This window comes from Dipteris shenzhenensis, chromosome 14, assembly GCF_047967505.1.
Source record: "Dipteris shenzhenensis isolate YYH24624 ecotype China chromosome 14, Dip_SZ_1.0, whole genome shotgun sequence".
In the NCBI taxonomy this organism is placed as follows: Eukaryota; Viridiplantae; Streptophyta; class Polypodiopsida; order Gleicheniales; family Dipteridaceae; genus Dipteris; species Dipteris shenzhenensis.
Genome location: NC_141609.1, coordinates 4,197,391 through 4,219,703, shown reverse-complemented (window position 1 = coordinate 4,219,703; position 22,313 = coordinate 4,197,391). Strand labels below are relative to the sequence as shown.

The window sequence follows — 22,313 nt, the reverse complement described above, 5'->3', positions numbered from 1 at the left end:
TAGTTAGTTTGACACCTTGGTTATCTTTTGGGCTGGGGACTTACTCATTGGCAGCAAATTGATTGGGTTCTAATCAAGCTCCGGAAAAAGCTTGAATATTGGAAATTGGCAACTTGGCCTTTACATGTTCGTCTCCGAATAGTGCAGTCCATTCTTGTGGCGCACATTCAATTTTATTTAGCTTTGATCATGTTCACCAAGGCAGATCTTGACTCCTTTATGTCTGTAATTATGGAAATCTTTGGGCGTTCCAAACATGGCAGAAACAGTCTCAGACTGCTTTCGGTGCACCGAATTTGTTCCCCTAAAATGCATGGAGGATTGAATATCACTAATATCCAGGTGCACATCCTTGATCACAGAGGGAAAATGTTGCTGCAATTACTGAAAGGTAATCAGCCCTAGGCTCTTGTGATTCAATCTCTGGTCACACATATCATTACTCCTGCTTTTGGTCATTGGCAACCCACTCAATGGGATTTCTTGTTTGGGTGCATTGATGGCACTTTGCATGGCTGCCCTCTGGTCTACAACTTGCTTCTTGACTGGAAGCATATTCTATCTCACCTTGAATGGCATGGTCGACAATCTCTGATGGGTAACTCTTTGCGGGCTGAAAGCATAAACTGGTCAAAAGTTTTTCAGTCTCTGCTTGCTTTACAGGAACCTCGTCGTTCCTACTTTATTTCTTTTAAAGGGATCAATACTATTGCTGATGTTATTCATGATGGTGGCTCTATGCTTCCCTTTTCTCTCGCAGCCACACAGTATGGTTTAGGTTCTCATATCGTACTTTGTGGCAGAGAATCACTTGTATGTACTATGCTTTCCCCTTTGGTTCCGATTCCCCCTTTGGAACTCCAAGATCGATTAGAGGATTGGACTTTGACTTCCCTTGGGTCCTCCTCTCGTCCTTTGAGGCTATCTCACATTATTATGCATGCATTATACAATATTTATTTTGCCTCAACCCTGGGTTTCAGAAAGGGGTAATTCTATTTGGCGAATGCATTGGCTAGTTAAGTGGTGGAGAAAAAGACCGTGGCAACTTTGGGCTTACAAGGTTCCACTTCGGTAACACGTTTTCTTATGGCGAGTACTTCTGGGAATTTTTCCATCTAGACAATTGCTGGCCCGTAGGCACGTTGCTCCTGCTCTATGTCATCGGTGTCTGATTTCTCAAGAGACTGTGCCTCATTTATTCTCGCATTGCCCGTCTTCTCGACAGTTTCGGGATTCTCTTTGACAGAGGCTACGAGCGAGATTCCCGACTCTTCTCTTTGGAAAATTTTCCTAGCTCTTTGGTTTTGCCCATAGGCACATTGCTCCTGCTCTATGTCATCGGTGTCTAATTTCTCAGGAGACTGTGCCTCATTTATTCTGACATTGCCCGTCTTCTCGATAGTTTCTACATTCTCTTCGACAGAGGCTACGAGCGAGATTCCCGACTCTTCTCTTTGGGAAATTTTCCTGGCTCTTTGGTTTTCATCCATAGCGACCGGAGTTTCATCTTTTCTTTGTTTGGGCTCGTTATTGGGCACTTTGGGACAGACCGCAATTGTAAAGTCTTTAGTGATCCCAATTTTTCTTTATTTGCTTTCTTTTAGCGTTCTCTGCAGCAATCTTTCTTTGATTGCTTTCGCCAAATAGATCAGGATGTATATTTGGCTTATACTGAGATCTTCAGTTGATGTATTTTCTAGCGCCTCTTTTTTTTGGTGAATATTCTTGTAATATAACCAATCAAAGCATTCACTTTAAAAAAAAGTGTGTGTGTCTGCACGTGTGCGTGTGTGCACACAAGTCTGTGCATAGACCTGATTCAACATAACAAGGCTATATTAACACTTAAATTTCATGTGAAATTATTCACATTCTTTATGCAAATTACTAAAATGTCTCTACATTGTACAATTCGCCCATAAATTCACTACTTTAAGTGCTCCTAATGCAAAAAAGTCTACTTTAGACTATCAACTGAAAAAAAGGTCTTCAATTTGTGCCAAATTCACAACTGACCATGAAATTTACGTGAGTCAAATTTACTTGCAAGCAGCTTGAAATGTCTCACAACTTGCAAATACATGTGGAAAATCGCTACATTCCTGGGCATCAAAAAATCCTCTAGGTGCCCACCAAAGGTTCACTACAACTCCTGCCTCTCAGAATCAACCTCTACTGTTGCTGACGTGTAGATTATGCAAACCATGCACCTTCCAACTCACTACAGTCCAACCTGTGGGGAAAATGGGAGAGTGGAGAATAAAGCTCTTCTGGAACTAGAAGCTTGTGACAAAACCTCAAAACAAAAATGCTTGGGTGAGTAATCCTAATCAACCCTGCATCTTGAGAGGGGGGACATCAAAAACACCAAACCTGATGGCCCAGGTTAGTAGATGTGGGTAAGCAACAACTCCTCGAGCAATCAGAATCTTAAGGAGCCAATAGTCACCATCCAATGAGGTCTAGGGGATAGCGTCATATCCACTAGCAAGGTAGTCAGTAATCTGCCTGTGCTGGGCATGTCGAAAAGGTCAACTCGCCCTTCACCTTATCCCATACATGATCCCTAAGGCTCGCCCTCCAAGTCCTAGCCACCATCCCATGAAGGACGGTATTTGGGCTCTAAAGATCAGATCACAAGAATACCTCATTCCCAGCAACTACAAATAAAAAGTGACATAACAGGTTAGCCTTACTAAAAAGTACCCAACGCGCCGCTCTTTTTGGGGCATATGTAGATGACCATGTGCTCTAAATTTTCAGGATAGTTGGGAATCGTATGCTATAACTATGGCTCTTTTCTACTACCACATTCTTGGAACATTATTACTATTCTCTATTTACTTTCTTGGAATCTCATTCCTATGTGTGAGTTCTGGTTGCATGACTCAACATCCCAGCCGGGCATCTTCTGCTATCATGTGCACATGCTCATCTGCAATTCAGGTACTCGTTTATGGTTGATAATCATGCATGTGGTCTTTAGTATAGCTCATGTCACCTTAGTGTGACTCTACCAAATATCAAAGCTCTTATCACCTGTGACCAATCACCTTCAGCGTGACTTTATCACCTTCAGTGTGATCTACTATCTTCAGCATGGTTTATTGTTGCCATCTTCAAGACGGTAGTATGCACCATCTTCAACATGGTGATGAATCCACATTATCCATGATAGTCACATCCAGTGAGACGGGGTGTCAAGAGCTCAACATGCCGTACAGGACAAATGACACTTCACAATCCACAAGGGTTTTCCACACTGGCCGTCCTTTTTCTAACACCTTCAATGGCCTTAGGGGTGAGCCTTGGTGTGTTATGTTGTGATGCTTAGTTTATAAGGACATATCAAGGTCAGATAGCTTTTGTGAGGTGAAAGTGATCTTCAAAACCAAAGTCTTGAGTGCTAAATTGTAGATCTCTCCAAGATCTAAAGAATGGTTTTAGTTTGAGAAAATTTGGAGTTGTCTACAGCTAGTTATGAGTCAATTAAGTTTTGGGATTACTTACGGTTTTAGGCCTTACATAAATAAATGTTGAGTATAGGTAGAGTGGTTTAAAATAAAGTTGAAATTAAGTTATTAAAAGTTGCTCTTATCTGCTTTTCCAAAAAGGGCGCCTAGCTTTTCTGCTTCTCCCTAAAGCTTTCATATTTTTAGAAAAGCCTTTCTATTTTTAGCCCTAGCTTTTCCCGTAGCTCTGCTATAAATCAAGGATCAACCTTCTTCTAGGATTCATTCCTAGCTTGAGCTCCAGCTCCTCCCTAGCCTAGCGCATCAGCCCCTTCTCAGCGCATCATCTCTCCTTAGCGCATCAGCCTCCTCCCAACACATCAGCCTCTCCTCAGTGCATCAGCCTACTCCCCTGCAAATCATCTCTGCCAGCGAATCAGCCTGCTGCCCAGCGAGTCAGCCTTCCTAATGCCTATCCTGCTCCATCTTGTCGCCCCCTCTTCAATCATGAATCTGCCATGAGAAGATCGCCCACCTTGCTGCACTTCTGTTCCTGCTTTGTCATCCATCGAGTCATCTCTAGATGAAAAGTGGGTAGCATGGTGCTTAAAAACTCCGTAACTATGAGGTGCTTTTAATTGAAAGCTTTTTGTGGCTATTTGTAGCCATCATTCTCTTCTATACAAGCCATGGATGAGAGCAAGCATGAAAACCAAACAAGATCATGGTTGATACAAGCATGGCAGTCCCCAAACCAATCCCTAATAGCCGCCTGCTGATCACCATGCTGCTGCAAAGCAGATCGCCGCCATTAATCGACCACTTTCATGGCTTTGTCAGCTGCCTTCTTTGCTGCACCTAATCTCGACCATATAGGGTTCAAGAGAGAGATTAGAGCTACAGCTGTGGCACTCTTCACCTGGATTCAACCATGGGCTGCCAATGGTTACTTTCTTGGGGAGTCCAAAAATATATTTGTATGTGAGTCTAGCCTCTTAAAGAAATCATTATATTGGTCTAGGACTAGAGGTCAAGAGCCTCATGGTTTTGTCCAAAGATCTGTATCAAATTTTGATTGCACTAAGCATCATGAATATACAATACAACTACGCTTGCCTAGGTGGAGGGTGAACCTTATTCACACCCAGTGGAGTGTAGAGTATCTTCTCTCTTTTCTATTTTCTTTGTCATATGAGTTATATGGAATGTGTGAGTATGAATAGCATGTATATATGGAAATTGTGGAATTCTAAAATTCTAAGTTTATTAAGTTATTCAGCTGGAAAGTACGCACTTTGCAGACCTACTATTTTCAATAGATGCATTTGGCATTTCAACTCCAGGCTACTAAAAATTCAAACATCCTCATTGTAAAAAAAACACAACTACTACCAAACTGCAGGTGAGTGGTGAATCTTGCAGGCTGCAGGTCATTAGTCATGCTCAAGTGCCATTGCCTCATGGCCTTCATCATCCCACAAGGGGGGAGAGAAGGGGGGTCCCACAAGGTAACTAGGGCTGGGTGACACCCCCAGCAGACCTAGACGTAGCCTGAGGGAGACGCGACCAGCCTGAAAAGGGTAGGCAGAAGAAGGGAAAGGAACAACAATGGGAGGGATCGGAGAGGCCTGGAATGCGAGGAAAGAGGAGGAAACATGGGGGTGGGAGAGAAGGCAGGGGGTGGAAGAAAGAGAGGGGGAGAGAAACGGGGTGTCTGAAGTTGTCTCCTAGGTATTGTGGACCATTCACAATACTTAAGAGGATTGGAAAACTTGCTTACAAATTAGCCTTACATCCAGTTTTTCATGTTAGTAGGCTAAAAAGAAAGTTAGGAGATGATGATAATCTCATTGGAAATGAAGTCCTAGCTGAACTCATTGAACCTACATCTTTACCACATGAACCAGAAAGAATTTTAGATAGACAAGAAAAAAGAGCGCGACACACTATATGACAAGAATGTCTGGTTAAGTGGAAAGATAGATCTGCAGAGAGTTCATGGGAAAGGGTAAGCACTCTCCAGAGGAGGTTTCCAAATTTTGTTTTCGAGGACGTAAACCATTCTTAAGGGGAAGGGAATGTTACGTCGGCCATAATCCCGAAATCTTCTGGTGCGATTATGGTGAGGCGAGAAACCAAGAGGGCTTGACACTGCAACATTGGATGTAAATAAGTGGGGCCTATCATTAGAGAGGGATGCCAAGAAGGGGTGAAGACTAAGGTCCCCTAGGACACTTGGCATCTATGAAAATCTTGGTAGAAACGAGTTGTGAGGGTGGAGCTACTAAACGAGCATCCACACCAATGCACAATGCAAAAAATGCGGAATGGCAATACTAAGTACTAAGTACAACATAGTCATGTCGGTGGTCAACTACATATCAGTCTCATCATCATCATCATCATCAGGACATCAGGGTGGATTATGCAACAGAGGCATGAAATCGGCGATAGAGTGTTGTCGGCCACTCACGGGTGCGGCCCTATGACGTATCCTGGTCATTGCTCTGTACCTAACACGGGCTACAATAACCCCTGTCGGCCGGGCTCCGACTCTTAACAGGGAGGGGATACCCGCAAATGTAATCTGCACGTCAACCCTCTGTTTGAGCTGTCGAATCACTGGCTCTGGGTCACGATCATGTCGAGGCCTCGTTTCGTGAGGGTCCATGTGATCTGGCTGAAAGAACTCCATGATAGAGCTCTGAGAGGGATCTGCCAAGGAAGAAGTCTGCTCGTCTCTGTGATCGAATTACCCTCTCGTGATGCCTGAATACCTCATGAATGAAGCCTGCCAAGCATCTCCGGTCTGGATAGGAGAGCAGAACGGGGAAGGTGGGCTGGGGCAGAGAGGAAGCAGGAAAGCAGAAGGGGGAAGGCGGGCTGGGGCAGAGAGGAAGCAGAGGAGCAGAAGGGGGCAACGATGCTGAAGGTGGCAATGCTGAGGGAAGGGTGGCAAGGTTTGCTGTTGGTTTTGCAGAGCTCTTAGTTGATAAAAATATAGTTTGTCAATCAAAGATCTTAGAAGGAAGTTATGAGATTTCGTTTTTTGAATTTGCAGATTGAAAGAAAAAGGAAGCTTAGTGCTGTGGAGCAGGAACATGCATTGACTGCTTAACCGAAGCAAGCCAATCTTCTCATCTGTCCTCTTGTTAATTTCACATGCATCGGTACTGCTGTAGCAAGGAATGAAGCCTTCGAAGAAGGCAGTGCGAGCAAGGCCATGTCCAGACTAACCGTTTTTCAAGCATGGCAATACACATCCAACATACTGATCTTCCACAGGCTTGAATACATATTGCTACAGTTTGTAGCAAATGGCAATGATAGTACAGCAGTAATGCCAGAGCTATACCTGGATAGCAATCATTGTCGGAGTGAGGGCACGCACATCCTTACATCCCAATTGTGTAGTCAGTTCTGCTAAAAGGATAAAAGCAATCAGTTAACAAGCTAGATCCACACATTCTGCTTGTTCTGGAAGACAAGCACACGATGCATGGAGAATAGAAGCTTGAAAATCTTATCATACTTTTAAGACATACTGTAGCATCAGCATCCGCATAGAAAGGACCCCTATCCTCAAAAATATTTGAGAGTCTCGATAAAGCCTACAACACCAGAGACAGCATATAAATTTATCTGGTAGACATTTGATGTACTATCTCTTAAACTCTTTCCAAGGCTCCTCTGAATGTTGGAACACAGAAATATGTTTACAGCAATGCATGAAAATGGAGTTAAACATTGCATAGCATATCACCCGATGGCATGTCACTTTTCTTACCTGGATATGAGCAGCGTCACTCTCCGTTGGCCCTAATAAGGGCCGTGATTCTGTACCAACAGCAACCACCCTCTCTGCCAAGGCCTCTAAAGGCACATCCAGCCAGACTGTTACTCCATATCTCAAATAGCTCCTGCAAAATAAACAGAAAGAATAAATCTGTACTCCAATGTTTCCATCTCCATCATGTCACAGACAGACTAAATCCGGGCTGACAACTAGAACAGTATGCAATAAACTCACCAATTGATAGGCCGCACAACAATACCGCCACCAGTTGCAACAACTAAACGCCCCATACATGAAAGCTGCTTCAGCACCTCTGTCTGAAACATTGTGTAACATTAGCATAACATTGTAAATTGTGTTAAATCCCTTAAGGACGTTCTATTTGAAAAAGAAATGTTTCTGTTGTCATTGTGCATACAAATGACCATAAATTAGACTACTGAAGCTGATGGAGATGTGCCACATCGGAATCCTATGAAGCATCAATATGTAGGATTTTGATACTTTGATTTTATTTTGACAACCTAACCAGCTTGCAGTGTTTCTTGTGCAAAATCTAGGTTTCTTGACCTTTCAGTTTGCCATCCTGACTTAACTATAAACCTTTGCACACATGGCACTCACGTGCGTGTGCTCATGCGCGCGTGCGTCCATGCTTGTGTGCATTCGTGTGTTGAGCCTCCTTCCTAAGAGCCTGTTAGTTGAGTGTGCTACAACATGAAGCTCTCCTCCCTTGCTACCCCCTCTGCTTACCTCATCCTGCTGCCCTCAACCTCGCCATCCCTTCCATTACCCTCAGCTTCACCAGCCCCCTTCCGCGCTCCCTTCTGCCACTCCTCATTGCCCCATTCTGCCAGGTCATGGGCTCTTCTTCCCACAACAGGGCCTTCCTCAGCCTATTCTTGGGATGCAACCCCCTGCTGCTGCTGTGCTTTTTCTACCCCAACCAGCACCCTCTTAAGCTCGTTTCCCACTCTTCCCAGTTCACCCACCCCCAACCTGTGACTATTCACCAGCCTCCTCATCTGTTTTTTTGCACCCTCTATTGGGCTGCTAGGGCCCCTATCTTCTTGATATGCCTTCTCCCCCACTATAACCTGAACTCAGCCGCAGCTCAGACTTGAGGCCCTCACCCTTGTTCCAGCCTGCAGCCCCTGTGGACTCTGTCCCCTCTCTACCACCATTTTGGGGTAGGGAAGAAGGCAGGCTCAAAAGAAAACTCACAGACCAAGGGGAATGTGGCTACCCAGGACCCTACACAAAGGAGGAGAAATCTGAGAACGAACCCCCCTTGCCTTCCAAAAGACAACCCAAGGGTGGCTAAAACAAGCACCAACGGATGGGAGAACAGCTTGTGCTCCTCAGGGAAGCCTTGGACTCTTAGGGTAACCGGGAATTTGTGCACATGATGTATTGCATTTATATCCTCCACAATGAACCCATGGTACCAAGGGATGAAAACATGAAGCATCGGCACAAACACATAGGACTATGCTCAAGGAGGGACATTGTGAACTCAAGCGAGGATAGCTGAAGGAAGCGCCCCTCCCATAGATGGTGACCTCTTGGATGTGGTCATCCTCAAGAGCTAAGCTTGCCTAGATGCACTCACGAACTCAATGGGGAATTTAGATGGCGGTGGAGATTGAAAATGCTGCCATATGTGCGCCTCTAGCTAGACCACTCAGTCACTATCGGAAAATCCTCTCCTCGGTCAAAGATTAGCTCTTTGGAAAATAGAGAGCATGAGTTCCCTTTATAAAGGCTAGGGAGAACTGCAAATGGCTGAACTGACCAGGGATAGGGCCAACCTAAGGTCCTACAGACCTGACTGCAGGGCATATCTGGCTGACCAGATGGCCCACCAGGTCAGGTCGAATCTAGGGTCTGACCACCAGCCCCTGCATGCAGCCTATAAACAGACGTCTGTGTGGCCCAAAAGCTGCTGTGCCCCCCACCAGCCCCTGCATGCAGCCTATAAACAGACATCTGTGTGGCCCAAAAGCTGCTGTCTTCTGACAGCCAAGGTGCCTCCAAACAACCCATATGACATAGGTAATCGCACCTGTCTTCTCCCTATTCCTCCTACCAAAACTTATCCAGGTCTCCTACACCTTTTGTCCTGCTCATGTCAAAACTCACAGATGAGGCAGTGACCTCTTAACATCCCCTCTCATTGACCCATTATGGGACTCTTTCCATTCATTGAATGAGATACTCTATCTGATCTCAAGGTAGAGCCTTTGCGGACAAGTTGGAGGCATTCTCTAATATCAGGCAGTAACTCAACTCCACTGGCTCATCCATGCTCAAATTGGTACTTAACCCCCTTGTGCTCTATCTGAGCATAAACACCATCAGATATGCAACTCTGGTTGTCATACAAGATCAATGTTGCCTCCTCTTGAACAACTCCCATGTCGTTGGTATCAATCTCAACCAAAGGGACTTGCAAGCTGCGAGCCAAGCCACTTTTTTTTTCCCGAAAGAAAGGAACCTTCTATTAATGCTTGAAAAACTTCATACAAAACAGCAGCCCCAAAGGTGCTGAGTATAGAAAACAAACCAGGTAAAGCTGAAAGAAGAAAACCAAAGAAACCCAGCTCACTGCCTAGGGAATCTCTAGTACAAGGGCTAACAGCTAGGTGGGGGTACTATACAACCAGCGAGTCCTTTGCGGAGTGGATATGTAGAAAAATCCTGCAGGCCAAGCCTTGCAGAAACATGCACGCCTCGCAACAGTCGCCCTAGAGCCCGGGGTCCCACACTCCCACGTGGAGCCCAGGGTGTAGATGATATCTTGCCAGATGGCAACCAAGGTAGCCGAGGGTGGAACCGGATGCTCACCCATCACCAGACTACAGTGAGCAACCCAAATGTTCCACGCCGTGATACTGGCTACTACCTCCCACACACTATCCTCCAAAGGGGAATGAGGATCCGGGCCATCAAGACGGATCGCCTCATGGAGCTTTATCCTCTGAATGCATTGACCCCGTATCTGGTAAGCTGGAGAGACTTCATCGATCTGGAACGCGTGACCTCCCTCAGTCAACCAGTCCACCATCAATCAACCAGTCCCGCAGGGTGTAGATGATATCTTGCCAGATGGCAACCAAGGTAGCTGAGGGTGGAACCGGATGCTCACCCATCACCAGACTACAGTGAGCAATCCAAATGTTCCACACCGTGATACTGGCTACTACCTCCCACACACTATCCTCCGGAGGGGAATGAGGATCCGGGCCATCAAGAGGGATCGCCTCATAGAGCTTTATCCTATGAATGCATTGAACCTGTATCTGGTAAGCTGGAGAGACTTCATCGATCTGGAACGTGTGACCTCCCTCAGTCAACCAGTCCACCATCAATCAACCAGGCCACCATCCCCCAGGTGTAGTCAACCAATCATTCTGGAACGTGTGACCTCCCTCGGTCAACCAGGCCACAATCCCCCAGGTGTAGTCCCTCTGAAGGTGTAGTCCCATCCAGATCCTCATGCGCTACGACATCTCCAGAGGCAGTGAGGGATTGTCTCCAGAAATCCAGTAGAGCAGCAATGGCACTGCCCCTCCACCCGCATCTGCTCCAACCACGGGCCCATGGGCAAGCCTCCATGGGCGGCCATCCACAAGAAGTAGGAGATATGCCTCCATGGGTAATCTGCTCCATCTGCCAAAGGAGCAGACCGGACCATTGTCCCATAGTGCCCATCCAATGTGATTCCGCTGCCCGAGCATAAGTCCATCCTGATCCCTGATCTCCGGGTGCCAAATGAGGGGCTGACGCTCAAAATCCTCTCTACAACAGGGCTGAGCACAGATGAAGCCCCCTATTAATCTCTGCCAGACCCTATGGAGGCTCCTCATCATGGGGGAACTCTTCCCCTTAAGGGAGGCCTCTGAAAGGATCCATATCTCTGAATTCTATCACTGCCCCCTAGTGCGTGGGGTATTCTTGAGAAGCCCTCGCTGTAAGAGGAGCTTCCATGGCTCTACGCCAGGGGTGAGGCCGCGCACAACCAACTTGCCCAAGAGGGCTCTACTCTGCATCTCCAGATCAATGATACCCGAGCCTCCCAATGCCTATGGCATGTCTGCCAAGCGACCCGGGCTCTGGTATTCCTTGTGTCGTTCGATCCTGCCCAAAGGAAATTCCAAACCAAAGATCAGAGCTGTTCAATGCACCCTCTGTGAAAACACCAATAGAAGGCAATGTACCAAGCCGTGGTTGTTGGAATAAGGGGCCTTGGTGTGGTCCTAACCCCCTCATGGTACCATGGACAAATAGGCCCTTGGCACGTGCAGGTGACACATGGATATGTAGGGAAAGAGAAATCCCATAAGCATGGGATAATCACAGCAATCTTGGGATATAAAGAAGGATTTGACACCCTCCCCATAATCCCAACCGGCTCTTTTTGGGTAAGGGAAGGCTTGTGTAGCTAGGAGGTGGGGGAGTGGACCCCCCGTACTCGGCGCTCCTTGTGCCATGTGGCAACATTTCTGACATGGTATCAGAGCAGGTGGTTGGCCTGCGGACCGTGGCAATTCTGGTCCTCTATGCGTGCGACAGTTTCAGACATAATAGCGGCAACTATTTGTGGAAAGTCGCGTGCGGATCTTTGGCGGCTACACATGCGGGAAGTGATGACCCTCGTGTGCTGTGTACTGATTTGATGACTGACGTGGGAATTGGTGGCCTGCGTCAGTGAACTGTGCATTAGTGGCTCTGGCCCTGAGCTCGAGGCAGTTGTCAGGTGATGCCCAGGTATTGTTGATGGTTGACCCAGCCTGGTTGTGGGTGGTCACGATGTCTTAGGCTAGCCCAGTGGATGGTCAGTGTATTAGACCTGGTTAGCAGTTCTACATTTGGGTGTTAGGTTCATGGGGGGTGTTGGAATAAGGGGCCTTGGTGTGGTCCTAACCCCCTCATGGTACCATGGACAAATAAAGAAATAGAGGGGTCTTAGTGGCCCTTGGCATGCGTGACACGTGGATATGTAGGGAAAAAGAAATCCCATAAGCATGGGATAATGACAGGAATCTTGGGATATAAAGAAGGGTTTGAGACCATCCCCATAATCCCAACCGGCTCTTTTTGGGTAATGGGGAGTCTTGCGTGGCTAGGAGGCGGGGGAGTGGGACCCCCCGTACTCAGCCCTCCTTGTGCCATGTGGCAACATTTCTGACAGTGGCAAGAAGGACCTGGTTTGCTACTAAGGCCATAGTTACCAGGGAACGGGAACGTTCCGAAATTGCAAGTGCCACAACGGGAACGTTCTGGGAAGGGGGAACCAGGGAATGGGAACCAGACCGCCACATCATCAATTCATATAAAAATTTATGAATTATGAAAGAAAACCACTTTTAGCAGCTCTAAACTTTCCATTTCAGCTTTAGACATTTCAAGACACTCTTAGAATACTCAAAACTGAAATGTACATGTTTGCAATGTGAATAAAGCATAGTAGACTATAGAATACTATAGATCCAAGAACATATAATATGCGAAGTACAAAAAAGGAGGCCATGCCTCGGGTCTGAAGGACTCAATACAAAATAGGACTCCAGACTCTCGAGTCAAGTGCATGGTGTATAGAAAAAAAGAGAGTCAACCCTAACGGTCTGAAGGTGTCATATCAATGGAGGCCTCTCCCTCACCCTATTGGGCCTCATCATCCTAATCCTGGTCCTGGGTATCATCATCCTCATGCTCAGGAGCATCCTCTACTGCATCACTGTCGGATTCCTCATCAGGTTCCAAGATATGGTTCAGGAGAGCACTCTGCCCCGAACTTGTTAAGCAAACGCAAGTTTGCATTAACAAATACAAGATCATTTGCCTTCTTAACCCCAAGCCTGTTCCTCTTTTTGGATGCAATGTTTCCAAAATTGCTCCACAACCGTCAACGGGTGAAGAGCTAGCTCCCTGGCTGAGTATACGAATGGCCAAACGCTACAACAATGGAGCATGGGAGTGGAGTAGATGGAGGGCTGGAGTAGATGGAGGGCTAACGCAAGGAGGGAGAGATGGAGGGCTGAAGCAAGGAGGGAGGGTGGAGTAGTTGGACTCAAGCAAGGAGGGAGAGTGGAGTAGTGGAGGCTCGAGCAGCAAAGGGGGGCAATGGGAATGGCGCGAGAAGATGAGGCAGGAGGAAGAGCCATCGCGTGGCGCCCATTGGGATTTTTAGCCAAGCTAGAACCCGTAACACGGGGATTAGGGCTAGAACGCGTACCGAGAAATGTCCCCAAGGACGTTCCGGACACGTTCCAGACGTCTCCTGGGCTGCTCCATCCTGGAACGGCGTTCCAGACATTCTGGATGCCGAAACGTTGTTCCTTGGTAGCTATGACTAAGGCACGACTCGCTAGGGAGAGTTTGGACGAGCTCCAATAGAGAAGCTTACACCGAACACTCTCGAGGAACGGGGCGATCTGCTGCTCTATTGTAATATCAACAGCCACCTGGCATACGAGGCACCTCGTTGTCTGGCCCCGCCGTATCCAACAAAAGCCAAAGGCACTCCCCCACTCTCAAATCTCCTATGTCTCCTTAGAGCCTATGAAGAAACCGATGGATTTTGTCCAATTGATCTATGCACCAGAGGCCTCACAGTAGATAGCCAGGGCACCCCTGACTATCTCTAAGCTCAATGTGGTGCCCTCTATGTACAAGGCTATGTCATCGGCGAAACCTGAGTCTAGCAGCTCCTCCTGTCTGATTGGGAGCCTCAACCCTGTGAGGCCCGCCACCTGCGATCTCAAGTAGTAGCCCAATACCTCCACCACAAAAAGGAAAAGAAAGAGAGCTAGGTGACAGCCCTGACGGACCGATCGAGAGAGAGGAAAGGCCACGCCTGTGTATCCACCAACAAGCATCTGACTAGAGCTCCCTGCATAAAGCGCAGAAACTCCTCTAATCCATCTGTCTGAGAAACCCAACCTCTACATAGTGCCCTCCCGGAAAGATCCTTCTCAAAATACAAGAGAAGGATGGCCAAAGGTTGTGACTCGGCTGCTCTAGGTAGAGTACTACTGGAGAGTGGACCGACATCGTGGTGCTTGCTGGAATCCCTATAGAGCTGCCTCTGTGGAGTGCCCAGTCCCCAACGTAGAAGCGATCCAACCTCTCAAGCAGTCCATCATGTCTCCTCTGGCAGAATGAGAAGAGGAGGCTGCCAGGTATCCTGCTGAACTCTAGCTCTTGCAGAAAGTCTTTGCCACTGATTGTGAAGATGAACTGCTACCATGTGCTCCGCTCTGCTACTGGCATCTCAAAGAATGAGGCACCACCCTGCTTGTCCTCCCCAAACTCCAAGTTGTTAAAGTCTCCTCCAACAATCCAAGAGTCAACATCTGAAAGACACTCTATTAGCCTCCTCCCAAAGGCCGGACGGTGCTGTCTGCACATTGCGGCATACACATTCAGGATCCCAATCCTGGACTCTCCCATCCTGACTCCCATCCAAACTGCCCAAACCCTGATCATAGACCTCTGGGGCCACCGCTTGTGAGACCGAGATGCAGACCCCTCAGCTCCATCCTACAACAGGGGACCACACTTTTGGGCCTCTCCCCGAAAGAAGGTGGTGTCGCCGTCTGATGTCTGATGCTGAGAACATGTGCTCTTGTATCAAAGGGAAGTCCACTACCCACCCTACCGCTACCCTCTGCAATTCCTGCTGAAGGATCAAGTACTGCCGGCTGACTCCGAGCATAGTCGTGGAGCCCGTGCACATTCCACCTCATTATGGTCCAACTCATGAGGATGGGGAAGCAAAAAACAAGGCTCTCCTATGAGTGGGTGCATGTTCTAGAAAAACTACCATTTGTGACTTTGAAGGGGGTTTGGAGGAGAGTAGTCCGTGTCTGTATGTCGGCATACTAGGGTGTGGACACTGGCTCTATGCCAATCTTCTTTGCCCACTTCATCATGAAGGAAACTTCCACTCCGAATAAATCAACACACTTCTTGCGTGGCAGTAGTATGCCTTATCAATCTTTGCCTAAGGTGGCAGTCTGATAACCCCTACTACCAAACCATACATGACTTCTCCCGTGTGAAGCTCAATAAAAAATTCACTTCAGCACCATGGGCGTGCCAAAGGTCCAGTCCTTGTGGCCCCATCCATTCATCCATCATGAGTGAAATTAGATCCCCCAACATAGCATCAAATACCACTCGGGACCACTTCTCCAACCATGTGGAGGCGAATTGGAATCTTCAAACTGTGTGCGTCTCGGAGCCCACTACACTAATCAAACCCCCTTTTCGGGGCTGCAAGATCATGAGTGTTACCTCCAGGGGCAATCTGCTACCACTGGTGTTGCCTCTGGTAGGGACTCCAACACCGTGCCAAACACTCTACCAATGGAGGGGAGGATGGCTTTGTATTCCTTTGGGAGCCCCGAGAAGTGGAGCATCACGGGAATCGGGAAACATGGTGTGTCATGTCCATGTCCTCCACTGTAAAGCTGTGGTGCCAAGGGAAGAGGTACACCAAATGCGGGCCAAGGAGGATGGGGCTCTGCTCCACAAGTGTCAAGGCGGTAGCGGGAGAGCTCGGCTCGATGAGGAAGATGCCTTTTCCGTAGATGATGGGTGACATCCTAAATGTGGTTGCCCCTCTAGTGCCAAGCTCACCTGAGAGAGTTGTCCTGGAGGGATTGAACTACATACTGCACCTGTTGCTTGTTGGCTGGAGAAAGAATGGCCTTATCGGCTATGGGATTCGAGGGTGCTTCCATAGAGCCCCTCTGGCCACACCAAGGGTCACAACCAAGGTTTATTTCTTTGAGACAAAGCACAAAACTCACCGCTACTGCAGGAAAGGGAGGAAAAGGAAAGGGCAAAACTCAAAAAAGGAAAAAAGGGGGCTGGATTGCAGCTGCTCCAAGGGCTCACGAGGTCTGATGTCGGGCTAGGAGCAGTTTGGGCTGCTTCCCAAGAAACACCGCCTAGAAGAGGAGAGTTTACACCATATACGGGCTCCACCAAAAGGCTTCCCACGAAGCTAGGGGAGCTCGCGGCCTATGCGCAGCATCACCAGCAAAGGGAGGAGGGGCGGACGGGTGAAAAGAGCGGAAGGGGAAGAGAAAGGCGTGAAGGGGAGAGGCAAAGAAGGGGCAGAAGAAGGGCAGAGGGGAGGCAGAGAGGCAGGAGATGGGAAGGAGGTGAGAAGGCAACGGGAGGAGGCAGAAGAGAGGCGGGTGGGAGGTGGAGTGGAGGCAGGGTGGAGGCGTAGGAGAGGGAGGCGGGATGAGGTGGACGGGTGACGGGCAGAGGCGTGGTGAAGGCGGAAGCATAAGCAGGTGGGAGGAGGCAAAAGAAGGAGATGGGGGGCAGAAGAGGAGATGGCGGGAGGTGGAGGAAGAGAAGGTGGGGGGCAGAGAGGGCGGGAGGTGAAGAAGGGAAGGAGGCAGGGGGTGGAAGAGGAGATGGCGGGGGTTGGAGGAAGAGAAAGTGGGGGGGGCGGAGAAGCAGAAGGCGGAGAAGGGGCTGGAGGCGGAGGAGATGGCGGAAGGCGGGGGGGCTGCAGGCAGAGGAAGAAGGCGGGAGGAGGAGACAGCTGAGGCGAGGGAGGAGGTGGAGCAGCTCGGGAGCAGGTGCAGCAGCTTACAGTGGAGCAGATTCGTCTACTACAACTCGTGGTACAAGAGCTCTCATCCCTACCTGTGTTATTCTCTGAGATGTTGAAACTAGGGGGGACAGAGAAGAAAAAGAAACCAAGCCACTTTATACTCTATCTCTGTGGAGACGATTGTTTGTTCTTGCTGAGCTTCATCCCATAGTTACGTGTACCTTTCAAATACACAAGAACCTGTAATCGGCTTCCAATGATTCTCCATCAGCTTTGAAGAAATCCGATAAACTAACCCAACTGCATAAGCAGTGGGACCAGGAAACCCATTTCAGTTGATCGGAAACCTGTGTCAATAAAACTCCTGAAACTGTTTCATTTCACCACTGAAACCTCTGTTTCATGCCTCGAAATTGACCTTGGAGAAAAAAAGACTTTCAAAGTTAGAAACATGATTTTGTTATTAAGCAATAAGAACTCTTACAAATAGCCTTTAGAAGTCTATATTTACATAACATGTTAACCTTTGATGTATGGCTTTGAAAATCGTTCTTAAAGATGTCGATATGCATGGCTTAAGCCTTGAAAGTCATGCTACTTTCAATTACATTACATTGGAATTTAGTTTTTGGGATCTTGCATGGATTGTGGTCGAATTCTACGACATGATGCTTCTGATAAGGTTCGCAATTTGTTGCTTCTGATAAAGTTTTACATCGACACTTTTGTATCAGCCTTGTTATGAATTATTATGGTCATGATTTTATAGATAAGGAATGTTGATACTCCAAACTCTCTAGATCCGAAATGTCATATAAAGAGATCTAAAATGTCATATAACCAAATACTATATTATCTACAAAACGTGACCTGAATCATATATACCAATCCTTGGGTCTATACTAAGTCACTTGGATATATACCCCGTTTCCCATCATGTGCGATTTAGTGTACAGTAAGCCTATCTTGGTAGTGCACTTGGATATATACCCCGTTTCCCATCATGTGCGATTTAGTGTACAGTAAGCCTATCTTGGTAGTGCGATTTAGTGTACAGTAAGCCTATCTTGGTAGTGCACTCCTCCATTCCAACATTGTTCTCCTTCAAACCCTCCCATGGTTGTCCCCCTCGTGTCCACTTGCCTCCTTTTGCATGTGGCATGGGTGTCATGGAAGTACACATCTCTAAAATTTCACGAGGGCTAGCAAAGGCCCACATCTACTACATCCACAAAAAAAGGATCAGCATCGTGCAAACCCAAAGTATTGAGACAGTCTGGGAAGATGATAGGCGAGCCATTTAGCCCAGGGTGCTCACACTGCTTCACACTGCCCCAAGATACTCACACAGTCTGGGGTGATGCTTAGCAGGAATTGAGTTATATTATCTCATTTGTTTGCTCAAGAACTGCACAACAAAGAAAGTTGATCCTTGTTTCCACTTTAGCTTGTTTTCGTCCCTTGGAGCCAAGACTTGTGCAACAAAAGTTATTTGCTATAGTTTCCTGGTTAATTAAGCAACAGCCTTCGGTGGAAGCAATCTCCAAAAAAGTAACCAACCTCGGCATCTCTGAAGCTTTCCTCATCCTGCTCTTTAAATATCTGAGCAACACTTGCCCCACCTGCAGCTTCCTCGACAAGCTTATCACTGCAACGTTCAAACACATAACATCTCAAACCAGCTTACAAAGTTGCACGTTGCCCCCTTGCAGCAAAGATTCCAGCCCATTCAAAACAGTACCCGTGAAGGTATTCCCATATTTCACCTGTCAAAAAATTGGTAACCCAAAGCTTCTGCCAAAATCCTTCCCACGGTGGTCTTCCCACTGCCCATCATGCCTGCAAAGTTGCGAATTAGCACAGTTGAAATACTGGTAGTTGAGCTGCCTGTAAAAATAAATATTTACTCTAGATTTCATATAGTGTAGTGTCCCTTCGGGAAAAAAAATATGCAAGTTCCAACGGTAGACTGTGAAGAGATAAGGCTCAACGCACCTATAAGATAAATGCAAGTTCCCTTCAATTCTCTCTTTAATTCATCGGCTTTCTTCTGCAGGGAACAAAATGTAGATATGACAATTCTTCCAACCGAAAAATGATCTACATTAAAATTTAAAACAACCTGCCGCGCCATGAAACGAAAATTTAAATTTTCCACACTGAATAATTCATAGGCAGAATAGAATCAAAGATTCTAAAATTTTCGAGCAACCATTCTATGGTGACCAAGTTTTCGAGCAACCATATGGCAAGTTTTAGAGTGAAAAATACCTTCAGAAGCAAGTATTTCTCGTCCTGTCCTGCATCTGACATGGACAAAATCTTGTCTGCTAATGCGGCAGAAACATGTCATCGCCAGTAGAAACGTTCACATGAGCTGATGTAAAACCCCAATTATACCTATCTTTCTGTGTGTCTTGACTACAAATCTCGCACTGAAGGGCCCTTTACTTATATAAACGCCCGGAATTGAACTCCACACTGCCTATGCAAATTGTTTCAGCCTAGACTTTAAAGTTGGCCATCATATAGTCGCATTATGTAATACCATTTCTGTTTTCCGTTCTCGACAGATACCCGGAAGCCGAAGAAGGTTTATTGTTCAAAGACTGACCTGTAACGTGGGTAATCGAGAAAGAAGGCATTTTAGTTGTCGGCGAAGTACGGAATGGCTTGGCCCAGAGATGCAGCTTTTTCTGCGTTCTCCTGTAAGAGATGCCCTGGCAACTGTGTCTTGATCGTCCCACTGGAGAGCGTAACGTGCCGCATATCAGTTGCGCGGACTGCAGGCTAGAATTCTGTATCACGAACGTTTCCATGGCTAAAGCAATAGGGCTCGTGGATCGGGGCGGCAATTGTAGAATATACAAACAGGGAAGCACAACAAGCATGCGGGGATGGTATCGTGCAAGCTGGTGGAGCTAGAAGAGCTGCATTTAATAGAATCTGCTCCCGGAGATGAGAGTGAGCAAGGGTCTCGTGGACGCTTCGTCGGGTGGCAAGGCAGAGCAAGGGGGCCCGTCAAGGCTGGAGGGAATTGCAGTTGGAAAGCAGCCGCGAAACACACGAAAGTCGTTCGCGCAGCGTGCTGAAAATGACCACTGCGAGTGGCATGGCGACTGCGTCGTCGTCAAGGATTGATGAGGTTGCACAGATTCGTGCTCAACGGCTTCCTTTCAGCTGACAAGCATCGTACCACCCAAATGCTCAGTTTTGATAGCACGAAACCAAATGCTCAGTTTTCATAGCATTGTACCAATGACTTTCCTCATTAGTACAAGGCGTTGAGGATAAAGCTAAACTCATGGCGAATCTCCATCATGTTAGAATTGAGTAAAGAAAAAGGAAAAGCATGTTGCCACTTGGGAAGGTTGCATGATGGTGGGCGTTGTTTGTGGTATGGGGGAAAGGAGGAGTTTTGGAAGACACACTCGTGGAGGTGTGCATGTGCAGTGAAGGCATGTTAGCAACAACTGCGCAAATGCCCTGAGCAATCGCGAATGCGACGTATGAGAGTGAGGTTGATGATGGATGGTGGACCGTTGTCAACAATCATCCCACACGCAAGATTGCCCACCCATGTCCAACCCATAGCCCAAATGCATTCAATGCACCATGGGTAGGCCAAACACCGTGAGACCCCCCCCCCCATTCCCGCTCGTTGTTCAATTCTCGTAAAAGTTGCATGCAATGCCAAACCGTCCTACACCAGATGGGGAAAATGATTAACTACTCGAGCATTTCAAGGTTGCTGCAACCAATAGTATTGCAAGCTTTTTTGTGATTTAGGCATGTTGCACATTTTTTTGTCGAACATGGTCAAGGAGGACAAAGCCATGGGAACAATTGCTCAGTAATGCCCACAAATGCTCAAGAATGCTCCTTGAGCATTGTGGAGCTAAAAGGGTAAGAAGCTCTAAGAGCACACTCCTCTTAAGTATGGCTAGTTGTTGGTTCTTTGGTTCACACAATTTATTCACCTTAGAGGCGACATGGTGCAGCCACTCGCACCTCCAAATTGGGACTTGCATGACTTAAAGCGCCTTCTTTTATACTAGGCTACCATGCATGTCTAAGACATTTTTCAAGATTGCCAAGCCAATCAAATGGTTGCAAGTACATCCTCTTTATGATTTCATCAAGCTTCAGAGAGCTTGGGGGGTCCAGGGCATCGGCAACTACTACCTGTATATTAAACGTGTGAGCAAAAATGTTAAATCTATGCACACTTTTTGCTTCTGTCCACCAACTCTTAGGGCTTATGCACACAAGAGAGAAAATGTGCACCTAGTGCGACCTCAAAGCACAACATCATTCAAACTTGCATGAACTAAATGGTGGGCATTTTAAAGCTTTGACGATGCTCTAAGTGAGCAGCAAATTGTGTACAGTGCTCAAAGATGCAGAGAGCCTTGTCAAGCCTTAGTTGGCGCATGAGTCTCTATGTCAAGTTTTCAGGCTTTTGGGAGTTCGCACAAAGGGAGCTGATTGGTTGAGGCTCCAGGGATGCACTGGTGCTCAAAATGGCACCTTCGAAAAGGAAGGTCTCATTTTGCACACCAATGTGAGTCTAGAGGCGCTAAACTATGAATTGATTTTTATGTGTGGCCTTAAAAATCCGCCATCAATGCTACATTCTGGTACGCATGTGCACTGACCCTTAGAGACTACTCCTTATAGTGGTTATAGGACCTTGTTAGGCATGCATTAGGCACTTGCAGAAGGCTTCAAATAGGCCAAGAAGACTACAATCAAACTACCAGAGAGGGCTGAAAATCATCCTTATTTTTGTATATGGGATAATTTTTGTGTAGAGAAGGGATAATTTTGGCTCGTTGTACATGATCATTGCAAGCAACAAAAAGATGCTTAGATATGTGAAGTCAACATGGGCTTATGAATTGGAGTTACGTTTACATGCATGCATGATCCCAATTGGGCAAAGCGAAAATAATCATTTCTACATGTGTCAACAGACATGCTTATTCAACAAAAAATGTCGACACACATGCTCATTCAAGTCTATGAGAGCTTACAATGTTTCCATGCATCACCTGAAATGCTAGATTTGCCCCCAATTCCTATTTTTTACTTTATAAACTTATATTTTTTAATATTTAAACTTATAAACTTACATTTTTAAATATTTATTAAATGGAAAAGATGTTTTATAAACATGGGAGATAATTTAAATACACAATATGTGTTTTATAATAGAAATGTTTTAAAGGCCTTTTTTGAAGTTTCATAAAACTAGGGTATCTTAATACAAAAATTTTAGATTAAATATGTTTGGACAAATGTATATAGTACTAACACATACCCTTCATCGAAAAGGTCCTTTTAAATATTAACAGGTTTTATCACTTGCCTCAAAATTGTAGGGCTTGTAGAACACGCATGAGAAGAGCATTCCTTAAAGAGTCATCACCCTAGACCCATCCCTTGTTAGCTTGGATCTATGAGAGTTCTTCGGGAT

General features: G+C 46.6%; 1 protein-coding gene across 1 annotated transcript in view; it reads right to left on the bottom strand.

Moving 5' to 3' along the window:
• LOC147894086 (shikimate kinase 3, chloroplastic-like) overlaps positions 1-20,025 on the bottom strand; it is a 39,869-nt gene extending 19,844 nt beyond the window's left edge. Inside the window, exons 1-9 of the mRNA XM_087384667.1 lie at positions 19,449-20,025; positions 19,106-19,161; positions 18,830-18,884; positions 18,601-18,673; positions 18,395-18,482; positions 7,486-7,568; positions 7,243-7,375; positions 6,988-7,066; positions 6,811-6,875 (exon numbers count right to left, since the gene is read on the bottom strand). Coding sequence (XP_087240793.1) covers positions 6,811-6,875; positions 6,988-7,066; positions 7,243-7,375; positions 7,486-7,568; positions 18,395-18,482; positions 18,601-18,673; positions 18,830-18,884; positions 19,106-19,161; positions 19,449-19,725 — 909 coding nt within the window. The 5' untranslated portion in view covers positions 19,726-20,025. The remainder of the gene's footprint in view (positions 1-6,810; positions 6,876-6,987; positions 7,067-7,242; positions 7,376-7,485; positions 7,569-18,394; positions 18,483-18,600; positions 18,674-18,829; positions 18,885-19,105; positions 19,162-19,448) is intronic.
• Positions 20,026-22,313: the final 2,288 nt, after the last annotated feature.